Below are 15,437 nucleotides of genomic sequence, written 5' to 3'. Positions count from 1 at the left end.
ATGTGGTCACGTGGTCACATTTGTGTACTGTTTCTTAGAAACAGGGGGTGGCTCATCTTACCCCCTGGCTCATCTTACCCCGCTCTCCCCTACTAATGCACCATGGTTTTCATGGTTACCCAAAAAACCATGAAAACCATGAATAACTATAAACCATGGTAAAACCATGGTTAATTTTCGTAAGGGTAGTAACTACGAAATTAGTTTAAAAAGGGACAGTATGGTTTTTAAAAGGATGCACTAACTGTAGTATTACCATGCTTTCGTCCAACAGTCAATGCTGTAGAGAAGGATCTCGATTAACAGCCCAGATACATTAACATTTACTTAGAACCTAAAAATTTAAGTGAACATTGAGGTAAAATGCACCATGGTTTTTATGGTTACCCAAACAACCATGAAAACCATGAATAACTACAAACCATGGTAAAACCATGGTTAGTTTTCATAGTAAAACCATGGTTAATTTTCGTAAGGGTGTCATCTAACTATGATTAAATTCAGTATATATACGTCTGTAATACGTTGCCACCCCTCAAAAATTCCTGCCCCCCCCCTTTTGCCACCCCATAAATATTTTTCTCGATCCGCCCCTGGCTCTGATTCGTAATAGGTGTGAAAGGTCTTTGGGTCTAAAGTTCATCCACAATGACGTCACTCTGGAAGCAGAAACAGCCTCCTGGCTTGGGCGACTTTACATCCGGGGATCTGAGCGTCGCTGCGGAGATGTGCTGATGTGAGGTGGGAGTGAGAGGACAGGATTCGTCCCTGTGCCAGAGGAAAGACAAAACCGCAGCGAAATAATAATAATAAGACTAGGTGCTTCAATGGACCTTACTGTAGACCGCTGTATTCGGCTTCAGTAATGCACTTCTTCAGTATTTCTCTCTTTTTGGGATACAAAGGGACGTTTCTCTCCTCCCAGTTCCACTCTTCCACCTCTCCAATCTCGGCAGCTAGTGAGTAAGTCCGCTAACGCGCTAGCCAGCTGATTAGCTAATACCTGTCTTACCGTTTACTTTTGGAGCTAGCAGCTACTAGTGACATTAGTGAAGTTGCTAGTTAGTCTGACAGCTAGTCATTGTGGTGCTGATAAAGGTAATAGCTGCAATTTTTGCAGTTCGGCTTTTCAACGTTCAACAAAGACCTTTAAAGAGATTGGTAAGTAATATTAATAGCTATGCAACTCTCTTAACGGGTTTAAAATAAGTCAGTCAGGTTAGCTAGCTAGCTAACCTGACTGACTTATTTTAGCTAGCTAGCTAAAATTCAGTTCTGTTAGCATGTTAGACATAAACGTTAATTTAGGAACAGAATACAAGTTAGCCAGGTGTGGGAGCTCCTCTAGGACAGTTATTTCGATGTACGACACAAACATCTGTACTGTACTTTGCTTTAGTATCTCGCCTGCTGTAAAAAAAAAAAAAAAAAAAGTTTTTTTCCTTCTAACCAGTAATACAGGTGTGGGCGTGGCTGTTTGACAGGTGTATATTGTGCAAATTTTTTAAACAAATTCCTCCTCCCCACCCATTTTTTAAGCTTTTCTGAAGTGCATATTTATTTTATTTTATTTTATAACCTGGGCGGCACGGTGGTGTAGTGGTTAGCACTGTCGCCTCACAGCAAGAAGGTCCGGGTTCGAGTCCCATGGCCGGCGAAGGCCTTTCTGTGTGGAGTTTGCATGTTCTCCCCGTGTCAGCGTGGGTTTCCTCCGGGTGCTCCGGTTTCCCCCACAGTCCAAAGACATGCAGGTTAGGTTAACTGGTGACTCTAAATTGACCGTAGGTGTGAATGGTTGTCTGTGTCTATGTGTCAGCCCTGTGATGACCTGGCGACTTGTCCAGGGTGTACCCCGCCTTTCGCCCGTAGTCAGCTGGGATAGGCTCCAGCTTGCCTGCGACCCTGTAGAACAGGATAAAGCGGCTAGAGATAATGAGATGAGAGTTTATAACCTTTTACTTAACCAGGTTTGTCCCATTGATCTCTTTTACAAGAGAGACCTGGGCAATAATGGCAGCCAAAACCAACAGTTTTAACACATTAGACATAGACATAAAAATACAAATAAACAATTGAATTTACAAAATCAGGTCAAGATCAGGGCGGCACGGTGGTGTAGTGGTTAGCGCTGTCACCTCGCAGCAAGAAGGTCCGGGTTCGAGCCCCGTGGCCGGCGAGGGCCTTTCTGTGCGGAGTTTGCATGTTCTCCCCGTGTCAGCGTGGGTTTCCTCTGGGTGCTCCAGTTTCCCCCACAGTCCAAAGACATGCAGGTTAGGTTAACTGGTGACTCTAAATTGACCGTGAGTGTGAATGGTTGTCTGTGTCTATGTGTCAGCCCTGTGATGACCTGGCGACTTGTCCAGGGTGTACCCCGCCTTTCGCCCGTAGTCAGCTGGGATAGGCTCCAGCTTGCCTGCGACCCTGTAGAACAGGATAAAGCGGCTAGAGATAATGAGATGAGAGTTTATAACCTTTTACTTAACCAGGTTTGTCCCATTGATCTCTTTTACAAGAGAGACCTGGGCAATAATGGCAGCCAAAACCAACAGTTTTAACACATTAGACATAGACATAAAAATACAAATAAACAATTGAATTTACAAAATCAGGTCAAGATCAGGGCGGCACGGTGGTGTAGTGGTTAGCGCTGTCACCTCGCAGCAAGAAGGTCCGGGTTCGAGCCCCGTGGCCGGCGATGGCCTTTCTGTGCAGAGTTTGCATGTTCTCCTCGTGTCCGCATGGGTTTCCTCCGGGTGCTCCGGTTTCCCCCACAGTCCAAAGACATGCAGGTTAGGTTAACTGGTGACTCTAAATTGACCGTAGGTGTGAATGCGAGTGTGAATGGTTGTCTGTGTCTATGTGTCAGCCCTGTGATGACCTGGCGACTTGTCCAGGGTGTACCCCGCCTTTCACCCGTAGTCAGCTGGGATAGGCTCCAGTTTGCCTGCGACCCTGTAGGACAGGATAAAGCGGCTAGAGATAACGAGATGAGATGTCAAGATCAGATAAGACATTTCCATTCAAATAAAACATTTGCACCCATGAAGCCTCGAAACAGTGGGATTTATCATGGACTTAAATACATTCAGAGATACCAGATTATGGAGTTTGAGCTCTGACTGCAAATTATTCCATGTCGTTGGAGCAGAAAACCTAAAAGCTTTGTTCCCCATTTCTGTTCTAACCCTAGGAACAGTAAAATGTAAAAAGTCCAGAGAACGAAGACTGTAGGCTTTAAGGATTAAAAGAGATGATAAATAAGATGGAATCATCTCAAGGATAGCCTTGTAGATAAAGACCGAGCCATTGGTCTTTATATTTGACACTAATATTAACACTAGGATGTTTTACATTCCATTATTGTACGTACATCTGAGTATTTCTGTTTTGCAATACCGCTTTGTGTTTTTGGTTAAAACAGACAAAAATGGGTGCTTTCTTGGACAAGCCAAAGATGGAGAAGTTTAACGCACACGGGGAGGGAAACGGTGTGCGCTATGGTTTAAGTAGCATGCAGGGATGGCGGGTCGAGATGGAGGACGCGCACACGGCTGTCATTGGCCTTCCTCATGGCCTGAGCACGTGGGCGTTTTTTGCTGTTTATGATGGACACGCTGGCTCTCAGGTGGCACGGTACTGCTGTGAACACCTGCTGGAGCACATCACCAGCAACCCGGATTTCAGAGGCGGAGGCCCAGGTGGAGGCAGTGAAACGTCTTCTCGTCCCGAGCCGTCGGTGGAGAGTGTGAAGAATGGCATTCGTACAGGCTTCCTGCAAATCGACGAGCACATGCGGGCTATGTCAGAGCGCAAGCACGGCGCTGACCGGAGTGGCTCGACGGCTGTGGGAATTATGATCTCGCCGAACCATTTTTATTTCATCAACTGCGGTGACTCACGGGCTCTGCTGAGCCGTGGTGGCCGGGTGCACTTCTTCACTCAAGATCACAAGCCCAGCAACCCTTTAGAAAAGGAGAGGATTCAGAACGCAGGCGGCGCCGTTATGATTCAGCGGGTCAACGGGTCTCTGGCTGTCTCTCGTGCTCTTGGAGATTTTGACTACAAGTGTGTGCATGGGAAAGGGCCCACAGAGCAGCTGGTGTCTCCAGAGCCTGAGGTGTATGAGATCGAAAGGGACGATGCAGAGGATGAGTTTGTGGTACTAGCCTGTGATGGAATCTGGGACGTCATGACCAACGAGGAACTATGTGACTATGTTCGTTCACGGCTCGAGGTGACCGAGGACCTGGAGGCGGTGTGTAATGAAATAGTGGACACCTGTTTGTACAAGGTATGGCCTAACAGATTATGCTGCTCAATAGTTTCAGGGTAGATAGATATGTTCTAAAACGAGCATGTTATTTCGCTTAGTAAACAGTGAGTCAGTGTGTGTAGTTGGCATTGGATGACTGTTTCCTTTTCTTTCTCTTCTCTGTCTGTGTTTATGAACAGGGTAGCCGTGACAACATGAGCGTGGTACTGGTATGTTTTCCAGGTGCACCCAAGATCAATCCAGAAGCTGTGAAGAGAGAAGCAGAGCTGGATAAGTACTTGCAGAACAAAGTAGAAGGTGGAGCATCTAAAAAGGCTAATAAATAAGTTGTATTACAACAGTGAACATTTAAAACTCATCTAGGAGTTTTAACAATTTTAGCAAAATACGCACCCTTAATGCCAATCAGATGATGTCTTTAAAGACCCAGATGTATTATTATATGTAATATGACATGACATGACATGGTATCCCAAAAAGCGCCATAGAACAAAGATCATTGTAAGAGGATCTCCACATGATGGAAACCTTTCAGAAACCCAACACTGATGAGGCTCATTTATCAGGATTGATAAAAACATAATGAGAATAAAGTCTCATAGAAACCTTTGCTAACTTTGTGCCAAAGGCATTCCCATCGTTTGAATCTGTAATCCTAACAAATGATTGTGTGTAGTGCATTGAGATGTTGATTGGCTGGCTCTAGGGTTCACTATGACTCGTCTTCGAGCTCCATGCTTACTTATGAAAGCTGCTATACTTAGAAGTGTCTAATATAGAAAACAAACCAAATTCAGAACCACGTTTTTTTGTTTTTTTTTGTGGTAGCTATCTGTTTAAGAAAAGACAAACCGCTTAGTGTAGTGATGCGTTCTGTTCATGTTCGTGTACTCCGATGGCCTTACAGTGTCATGTTCAGATTCTCTTGTGTAAGCATGTGTGTGAGTACCATGGCACCATGTTTATCTGTGCTTATCTGAGGTGATGTGCTAAACGAACGAAACAAAATGTCAGATTTTTCGATGTAGCATTACTAAATTAGTACAGACACAGAATGATGCACCAGGTCCAGGGGTACACTTTGTGCATCTGTAGCTGTGACTGCTTTTGGTTGCCTTGATACTCATTTTCTGCATGATTCCGGTTTCTGCCTATAACAAGGAATGCTGCTGCCTTCTCGCTAGTTGTCAGAACTAACTAGCTGGCTGAAGAGTAAAGCTATTTCAGAATAGTCCACGGGCATGTACAGTAGCATGATGATTTGAAATTCGTTCCTGCATGCAAAGCAGAAGACATTTCCCTAAAAATACGAAGCTCTTGATCAGATCCGAGTTGTGTTAAATTAGTCCAAAAGAGCATTCTGAATGACGTACGATTCCTGTATTCGTTTTTCTTAGAATTTCTTAGACCAAAGCTGAGCATAAAAGTCTGAAATGTGCTCTTGGATTAGAATAGCTCGTTTGTTTACTAATTAATCAACTGATACCAACATTATGTCAACACGGTTTTGTCTCGCTATCCTAACTATACGTACATCAGCAACAATAACAACAAAAAAACTTTTTAACTCTAGAAATTCATAATGAAAGCTTTTCCATATAGGTGGCGCAACCATTTAATGCAGCAGTTCAAATGACCATATTACGACTTTAACCACCCAAATGTAGTAGGTTTTCCTTGTTTCTCGAAGAACAGACAAAGAAATCTTGGTATGAGTATGCGTAATATTTCCGAGCTATATTTAGTAGCAGCTGCACAAAGTATATAATTTGCAGGTAGATCTAAAACTACAGCTTTATTATTATTGTTCTTGTTATTGCTAGTAATAATAATAATAATAATAATAATAGTAATAACAGCAACAACAATAAAAATGATGATTGTGCGTTCCTCTGTTAGTTAATTGGACTGAATGGATTGTGAATGAAGCGAAGAACAGACGTGCGCCATCTCTCAGTGTTTCACGTCGCTTGTGCCTATTATTGTATTTTTCCGTTCTTGCGGTTTCTTTTTAAAGAATTGAAGCATGTATGTTATTCAGTTTATTCAGATTGAGTTTTATTTTTTTTTAAATCTTACAAGAATGTGTGTGTAGAGGTTAACATTTACGTATCAGGCTTTTTTTTTTAAATTCATTCTTCCGGCTTGAATGATCATGTGTTGTGCGGAATTGTGTGTGTGTGTGAGATTAAAATTTATCAGTTTGTAGCATATAGCAAAATAGTGCACTAACACTTAAGCAAGAAATCCAGGATTTTATATTCATACACACACAAACACAAAAATAAGTACTACTTAATACAAAAACAGGTACTAGTAGCTTGACTAAAAGGAGTGGTGATATTCACCTCCCATGATTTCCACTCGAGGGCAGTTGTTCCTTTTGTGGAAGTATGCTAAATAGGAGACAAGCATTACCTGACATGTTCCAGATAGTGGGTCTCATAATAACTGAATGTGCAGTCAGAAACTCATATTTGTTGAGTGTGTGTACAATCAGATTTGATTATGATTTCAGTTTCTTCTTTGGCATAAGAGATAAATGACTGCTCAACTCATCTGTATCTTATGCCAAAGCACAAGTGTATGATGAGATTTACTTCATCTGGAAAGGACTTTCTAGTGATATGATGAGATGGTCTCACATTTTATAATTTATAAATGTGGGTGCGAGATTATGCTATGATTAGAGCGCACAACAGGTTGAGGTATTATTAATAATGTGTCAGTGTGAGGTTTTGTCGACAAATCCTCATTTTAACTTGTAATGCAGAGATATAAATGGACTACATAGTGACCTGATCCGTGGTATACAAATACGTAAGGAAAATTTAATGTGTTTATTGAACTATCGCCAACGAATAATGCAGTTGTTCTAACCAGTCATCTAAAACTTTTATTTCAGTAGATCTGTGGTTGATTTTGATTTATTTGGCTCTTGAATGTGGCGTGAAATTGAGATTGTGCTCTGAGAATGCACCCACTTTTTAAACTCAGGTCACACCATTAAAAGGTCAGTATGGATCCACTGACTTTTTTTTGGGGGGGAATACAAAGACGTAGCATGTTATGTATTGCTGTGACCCTTTTCTGACTTTCCAAAGCCTGAGGCAGTTTTTCTTTGCTCTTGCCATTGTGCAGAACTATCCATAGCCAAGCTTTTAAATAAAAGCTAGTAAATGGATTCGTGTATCGAGTAATTGAGCATTCTGTACGTCCCCGTTCCACTTAGGCTCAGGTGAAATTTATCAAATTTATCAGCAGATGAGGCCATTTTTGCACAAATCAGAGATTTATATGCCTTTGATAAATCGTATTTGAGATTTTTTCATACCCTTTTGATAGAGATTGATAAATGAGGCCCAACGTATTCCAGGTTTTCTAAACTTTGAGTTATTTTCCAACAGTTACAGTGATTATTGTAGTGGAGACCATCTTGGATTTGTTTGGTGTAACTGGTTTTAAGACTTTTTAACCTTGGATCTCCAGTGTTTTCTGGCTCTACTCGTTGAATTGGTTTTGAACTGTAAGGCACTGGTTAGGTAACATTATCTGAAAAACAGACCTTTAAACATATCAACTTGGGGAGCTTTTCTAAGGTGATCGAGACATTTATTTTCCTAGTTAGTAGAGTGATCGTCCCTATGTTTCATGTGCGTGTCTCTCAGGATTATAACTGATGAGCAACCGAAGACACTTATTTATTTGAATTATTTATTCTAACAACATTATTTACCTCTTCTGAACCAAACCACCCAGGCATTCCAGTTTATTCAGCCAAAAAGCACTACGAATTTTATGAACGAAGCTATAATTCCTCCCTGTATTTATTGTAATTATCTGTAAGTTGTGTACCAGTGTCATGAAACTTTTATTTAATTGTAAACTGAAGGTTTTGTGAGTTGATCAGACATTTCTTGAGTCCATCTCCAGAGAACAGTTTTGCACACTACATTTATTTCCAGTGACATCTCAGTATTTAATTTTATCAGTTTTTATCCAAGGCTGATGACAAGTGTTACAGTCTTTGGGTCCTTTCTTAGCATCTGCATTTTGTGTGTGTGTGTGTGTGTGTGTGTGTTTCTGCATTACTCAATGGGTAACTATCATATAGCACTGATTTTTTGAATTTATTTTACCAAAATGTTTCATAGAAGGGAAATTCAATAGAAAGCATTCATTAAGGGATGAACACTCTATGCTTTATTTGTTTGATTTCTATTTTTGTATGTTAGCACCCAAACACTGGCTATGTAGAGACGAATTGTGATGTTATTCTTAGATGTTAATGATGATTCAAATAAAAGTTACTTATTGAACCCTTGAGATTGTGAGCTTTCTTATTTAGATAAAATGCCTTGTTTTGTGTTTTTCCATCAGCGTATCTTGCTATTATTAAATAATCAGATGTTTTATATTATTTCATGCATTAGCACCTCAAAGTAGGCTATAATTTTTAAAGGGTTCAAATCTAGTGATATTACCTGATATGTGTCAGATTCTAATTGTATCAGGACTGATTTTTAAAGTTGGGTGTGTGTTCTACAAAAACACCGTTAAATAAAGTATGGAAGGAAACGTGTTTTTGAAAAGCATTTATTTATACCTCTGTTAGGGACAGGTTGGGGGTAGCATGAGTCATAGAAGACAACCTTTGACAGGCTGCCTGCAACGATGACTCACTCACTAAGCTCAGCTTTCGTGCAGTCTCACACTATTTCATTATGATATATAGACACGAATCCTTTTGTAAATTTGGATTTTGTGTAGACATATAACATGCTTTCCCTGGACTAACATAACTTACCCCAAAAGTCCTTGTGATTCCTCAGAACTCATTCAGAAGCAGGGCGTGGACAGCATTCCAGACTTAGCCCAAGTGATGTGTGTGTTAGCGACGGAGAGCATCCCCAACCTTCCACCTGGGGGAGAGCTGGCTAGCAAGTGAGTGCTTTTTCCACACAACACGTAAGAAAAAAAGTGTTCAACCAGCACTAGATTCCATTTAAGTTTCTTTGAGAAGAAGCTGACAAAAATATACTTGTAGATCATTTCTTTCCCCCTTCCATTCTCCTCAGCTCCTCTCCTCATTACCTTCCTGACTAAATTATTTATGTCAAGCTGATGCATTTTTAAACCCTGCCCAGATGGAGAGTCATTTAGATTTATGGTTTGGCATAATAAACAAATGGCTGCCCAGCTCGGAGAATTCTCATCAGACTTCCCAAAATTACCCAGAATACACTTTGTAACTGTCACAGACTGTATGCTTGCTAACGAGATTGGGAAGCTCGTACCCAATGTGTAAGGGGGGAAATTTTTTTTATATACAGTGTGTGTGTGTGTGTGTATAAAATCTCCTTTTTGAACCTCCTTATCCATAATAATTAGGGATGGGCTGCTGAAATGTAGGTCAAGAGACACTGCGAGATTACACATGACGTAGTTTATGAAATGTCGCGATGAGAATGACAATGTCACATTACTGCTGGCTCAGCAAAATGAAAGATCTCACAATTAAAGGAGAAAAACCATGGTATATAGTTACAGTATATAGACGTGTTTTTCTGCAAAAAAAAATTATATACGGTTAAGAGAAAATATCTTTAAAATGAGTGAATTTATCTAACATTTCTTATTAGAAGATTATTTGGACTCAAATATAAGATTATGTAGCTTACTTTTAGATGCTTTTCTTCATTTCCAGCTTGAAATTTTCTTATTCTATTGGCAGATAATTTTGCTAATTTTAAGCGTTTGATTCTAGAAAGAAGCAAAATTATTTGCCAATAGAATAAGACAATTTAAAGCTTGAAATGAGCAAAAGCATCTAAGAGTAAGCTAAATAAACTTATATTTGCGTTTTAATAATCTTCTAATCAGAAATATTGGATAAATTCACCTATAGTAAAGATATTTTCTCTTAACAATATATCATTTTTTTGCAGTGCACGCCTATTTTTTATACGAACTAGATCCGGGCTATTGAGTAACACATTTTTCAATATCTTCGCTCATGAGGAAATCGATGAATTGTTTTGATTAAATTTGGGTACTTTTTGTTTGTCTCTCTGTAATAAAAAGAAAATCACATGTTGGCTTGAAAATATGAAGTTTATCTTCTCGTGTTGAAAAACTCGTATTTTTCATCCAAAATACATTGCGGATCTGATAATCTCGTCTTCGATTCTTTCATGCTACCTGAATGGAATATATCCGAGATATTACGAAAAAGTCAGCCAATATTTTTTTTATTATTATTATACATACACATTTGATGGAACAATTATAGATTTTACAAAAAGTTAAGAACAGGGGGGTTTACTTACCAATATCGGATGCTGATTCTGATCCAATGTAATTCAATGTTCTGTCAATCCAGTGTACATGTACAAAGTCAAAGTTCTAACAATAAAGATGGTCCAACTCTAAAAACTCCTGTTTTTCTCTTGTAAATATGCGTGAAGAATCTCTCATGAAGTTTTCTTAGCCTTTTGGGTGTTCAACATGTCTTTCTCTTTCAAAATTCTCTCAAAATCTTTTGTTTTTAATGAAGCAAATCTGGTGTCCATGTTTGTTTAAAAATCGTCACGAGCGTGGAAGTTTTACGTCTCCGACGTGTGACGTCGTGTTGTCTTGACAGTGTGCAATATTGTAACAATATTACATGCTAATTCTCCATTGGGTAGAGTGACCTAATACACGTAGGATAAGCGATATGCTAACAATATTGTATGCTACCGAACCAAATGAATGAATCCCGCTAGATGGGAATAGAATGTATAGTAATTCCTGATATTTCACTCCCATGATGTCACTCCCAATGTTTTCCTGCTGAATCGATGCACGTTGCCAAAATGGTGAACTGGTTCAAAATTAAAATGTTTTTGATTAACTTGCATTATTTTTTGTGGATGTGTCCATATAATGAAAAGAATACTACACGGGTGGCTTTGCTTATTCATGAAATATGTTCACCACTCGAAGATGAACTTCATATCTTCGTGCCATTGTGTAATATCTCCCCCCCCCCTCTCTTTTTCTCTCTCTCGCTGTCTCTCATATATAACATCCACTGTAACTCCTGCCATTTCCTGTTTTGTCACCGTAGACGCAGTGTTGTGGAGGAAATGTACAATAGACTCAACCCAAACCAAAGTGACAGCACAGTGAGTATCCTCAAGGCCAACATTATTTTTGGTGCTGATAAATCTCTGTACCGTACTCCTTTTGCCTGTAGGGTCCTCCTTTTAATCATATCTTTCTATAAGGAATAAGTAAACAGATGCATATGAATGTGTTAACATGTTAAAAGTAAGTGACCTAAAAATGATGTGGATACTTTTTTTTTTTATTTGAGATGTCATCACCCTTTGCTATTCTAATCATTTTGATTTCACAGCAGCTCTTTTCCACGATGCAACAGTGATAACTATATTCGCAATGTCGTAGAATGTCTAATCTGCAGTTATACCTGGTAATAAGACTTGCATATGCTGTGAGAAACAAATTACCTCTGTACTAAGCCTGTATCAAACATGCTTTTTCAGTGTGGAGCCACCAACTGGGTCAATGTATGTGGATCGTCCAGACTCTAAACAGGATCCTTCCTTTCTTTTCCCCGTACATCTTTTTACACGATTAAAAAAAAAAAAAAAGATCCTGATATCCTGTTATAACACCACCAGGGGCTTCCAGTTTTAAGACTACTGTAAGAAGACTTACTGCTACCTCGAATTGCATCTTTTGTATATTGCCTTAAAAACTGTCGAAGGAAAGACAGATCCAGGTATAATAATGAGGAGAATGGAAGTCTGTGAACACGAGTATACTGTACTGTATGTAGCATGTGCTGAAAGCAATTCCTATTCAAGAATACATGACTATAGCTCAATGTATGGGCCTTCTTTATGACTATGCTGAAGAAATCTTTCACTGGTGTCACAGTTACTCCTCTTTGCATGTTAGATTTGAAATGAGGTGAGACGTTTTGGTGATTCAGTGGGAAATTTATATTCTCTGAATTAATATTCAGTTTCACGATCTGAAAATCAAACTTTAATTAAACCAAAGCTAAAAAGAGCTTTTTTTGGGGGAAAAAAAGACTTCCTGCACCGTTGTGACATGTTTCTTGTGAGAAAGCCGAATTGGTTTTATTTTACACCCAGTTACCGATACAGTCCCCTGTTCATTGGTGATATTGAAATGTTCCATGTTTTAATGCATGATTTGGTGAAATAAATGGCAGTTTAGTGAGCAAACCAAGAAAGATCAACAAATCCTCGGTACAGACACGATGGATGAGGTCACTAGTTTCAGAGCGGTGATTTGCTGAAATGGAACGGTCAGCATCTGTGAAAAAATGGGACATGGCAGATGTCAGTTTCTGAAACATAACCACAAATAAAAGTGGGATTTTTACAATCAAGAGGTCTGGTTTTGCAAATAAATAAATAAATTTAAAAAATAGCCAACTAACTAATGTGCTGAAAAGAAAGATGGCACCACTATCAGTCTGCTGTTGGTATCTGTTCAGTTTTTTCCAGGTTGGCGCTTGTCTGCTTTTACGCTTGAACTCAACTGTTCTTTTCACTTCACAAATCAACAAAATATGCAGTTTTTGCATATGACTGTATACGCATAATAAATGCCACAGTTTTCACTGTGCCATCCATATGGTGCTGTCAAGTCAAGAAATCTACCATTTTGGGGAACCTTTTCTTTATATCTACTATTACAAAGTCTCTACCTCTCAACCGACTTGCCACTTTTTGTGAGCATTGTTTACTACAGTTTGATTGCTCAGATTTTAAATGAACAGTAAGTAGCTCTCAGCAGTAAATATTAATATCAATGAGTTCTTACTCACTGTATTTGTGTAATATCGGTGCAGTTGGTTGTCCTTTTTCTCCTTTTGCTGGTCTGCCACTTCCAGTATGTAGTAGATGATGAGTAGTGGTCAGTGAGACTGTTTGCGTACCCCTTGCTTTGAACATCAAAGGAAGAGACTTTGACACTGTGGCTAAAATAAGCTCCACTTCCCTTTCAGTGTGTGTCGGGTATACACGCTCCTAATTAAATGACACTGACAGTGTTTCTCACAATGCCTAATAATGCAATGCAAACTGAATATAAAAACGATTGATTTCTTGTTAACATGCAGTACACTCACTGTCCACTGGAATAGGAACACCTGTACATCTGGTTATTTGTACCATTATCCAATCAGCCAATCATATGGCCATAGCACAAAGCATGAAGTCATGTGGATTACAGCTCAAGAGCTTCAGTTTACGTTCACATCAGAAATCATAATTGGGGGGGGGGGGGAGAAGTATGTTCTCTCTGACTTTAATCGTGGCATGGTTGTTGGTGTCAGTAGGGCTGGTTTGAGTATTTCAGAAACTGCTGATCTCCTGGGAATTTCAGACAACAGTCTTGAGAGTTTACACAATGGTAACATCCTGTTTACGGAGGGTCTACAGTCTGAAACACCTTGCTGATGAGAGGGATCAGAGCAGAATGACCAGACTGGTTTGAGGTGACAGGAAGACTAGTAACTCAAATAATCACTCTGTACAACTGTGGTAGGCAGAAAAGCATGTCGGAACACACGACATATCAAACCTTGAGGGGGGATGGGTAGTAACAGGTGAAGACCATGTCAGGTAACACTCTGTCAGCCAAGAACAAGAATCTAAGGCTAGACAGACTTGCCCAAACTGGACAGTTGAACATTATTTTAAAAAACAAACAAACAAACAAACCCTGGTCTTTTTTTTTCCAGTTTTCAGCTGTCCAGTTATGGGGATTCTGTGCCCATGATGGTCTCACGTTCTTTTTCTTGGCTGACAGGAGTGGAACCTGATGCGGTCTTGGGCTCTTGTAGCCCATCCACCTCAAGGCTGCATGTTTTGTGCATGCTGAGATGTTTTTCTGTTCACCATGGTTGTAAAGAGTGATTGATTATATGTTACAATATCCTCCCTGGCAGCGCTCACGCGCTCTCTCTGCAATGTCACTCACTCAATGGTTTTTGTTTCACACCATTCTGTGTAAACCCTAGAGACTCTTGTGTGTGAAAGTCCCAGGAGATCAGCAGTTTCTGAAATACTCAAACCAGCCCACCCAGCCTGCACCAACAGCCAAGCCATGGTTAAAGTCGCAGAGATCACACTTGTTCCCCTTCTTGATGTTAGTCATGAACATTAACTGAAGCGCCTGACCTGGATCTGCATGATTTAATGCATTGTGCTGCTGCCACATGATTGGCTGATTGGATGACAGTACAAATGAGCAGGTGTACAGGCGTTCCTATAAAAGTGGACAGTGAATGTAAATAGACCCAGGCCAACACTTGAGTAGACTGTTCACTTACTTTGCTGTCTAGTATTTGGCTGCAGTTGTTTAACATTGAAAGCAGTGGTGGCTTGTCCAGAGGAGCAGGTGGGGCAGAACCATACTATACAGGGTTAGTCAAAATTATGTTAACACTAATGGATTATTTTTCTCCTGAAAATGTGGTATGCCATGACCGCTGCTGTAGTAATTGGGCCCTACTTTTTTGACACCCCAGCAGTGACGTCAAACGTCTACTTACAGATAGTGCAGCAGTACACCATTGATGAACTTCCACTACAGATCCGATTGGCAGGGTATTTCCAACAGGATGGCGCACCGCCATGTTTTGGCTGTACTGTTCGTGCTTATCTCGACCACACATTTCCAGGTCGAGGGATAGGTCACGGTGGACCCATTGCCGTGGTCTCCACGCTCCCCTGAGTTGACGCTCTGTGATTTTTGGTTATGGGGTATGGTGAAGGAGCGCGTGCATAGCAGGAAAGTTTGTGATCTCAATGGCCTCAAGGACAGAATAAGGACTGTGGTATCATCTATTCCCTGCAAAATGTGTGTCCGGGCTTTAAATGGTACTGTTGCTCGCTGGTTTTTGTGTGTTGAACACGATGGCGAACAGGTTGAGACCGTCCTGTAAATCATCTTGCACATATGATTGTATGTTTTGTGAATAAATGGTTTCTATCATTTAAGTGTTAACGTAATTTTGACTAACCCTGCATATCAGCTGTTCAACAAATCGTAATCTTTGTAAACTCATCATTCATGGCGCCATAAATTCCACTGAAATACTAATTTACTCTTTTGA

General features: G+C 40.1%; 1 protein-coding gene across 2 annotated transcripts; it reads left to right on the top strand.

Moving 5' to 3' along the window:
* Positions 1 to 642: 642 nt before the first annotated feature.
* ppm1ab (protein phosphatase, Mg2+/Mn2+ dependent, 1Ab) lies at positions 643 to 12,167 on the top strand. Of its 2 annotated transcripts, none has more exons than XM_060917685.1 (6): positions 643 to 963; positions 3,422 to 4,291; positions 4,453 to 4,570; positions 9,106 to 9,217; positions 11,385 to 11,442; positions 11,824 to 12,167. In XM_060917685.1, exons 2-6 carry the CDS (start codon positions 3,428 to 3,430, stop codon positions 11,869 to 11,871), a joined length of 1,200 nt encoding a protein of 399 aa, XP_060773668.1. In that variant the 5' UTR covers positions 643 to 963; positions 3,422 to 3,427; the 3' UTR covers positions 11,872 to 12,167. The 2 variants fall into 2 exon arrangements, with proteins under 2 accessions (XP_060773668.1, XP_060773667.1); XM_060917684.1 differs by having other exon boundaries at positions 643 to 1,161.
* The last annotated feature ends 3,270 nt before the right edge of the window (positions 12,168 to 15,437 follow it).

Source organism: Neoarius graeffei, chromosome 3, assembly GCF_027579695.1.
Source record: "Neoarius graeffei isolate fNeoGra1 chromosome 3, fNeoGra1.pri, whole genome shotgun sequence".
NCBI lineage: Eukaryota > Metazoa > Chordata > Actinopteri > Siluriformes > Ariidae > Neoarius > Neoarius graeffei.
This window is presented reverse-complemented; position numbering and strand designations above follow the sequence as displayed.

Excerpts from the sequence above, each read along its gene's own strand:
- ppm1ab (XM_060917685.1), top strand. The coding sequence starts at position 3,428 with ATGGGTGCTTTCTTGGACAAGCCAAAGATGGAGAAGTTTAACGCACAC. Across the intron at positions 4,292-4,452 it reads TGGACACCTGTTTGTACAAG|GGTAGCCGTGACAACATGAG; the intron begins GTATGGCCTAAC and ends GTTTATGAACAG. Across the intron at positions 4,571-9,105 it reads CTTGCAGAACAAAGTAGAAG|AACTCATTCAGAAGCAGGGC; the intron begins GTGGAGCATCTA and ends GTGATTCCTCAG.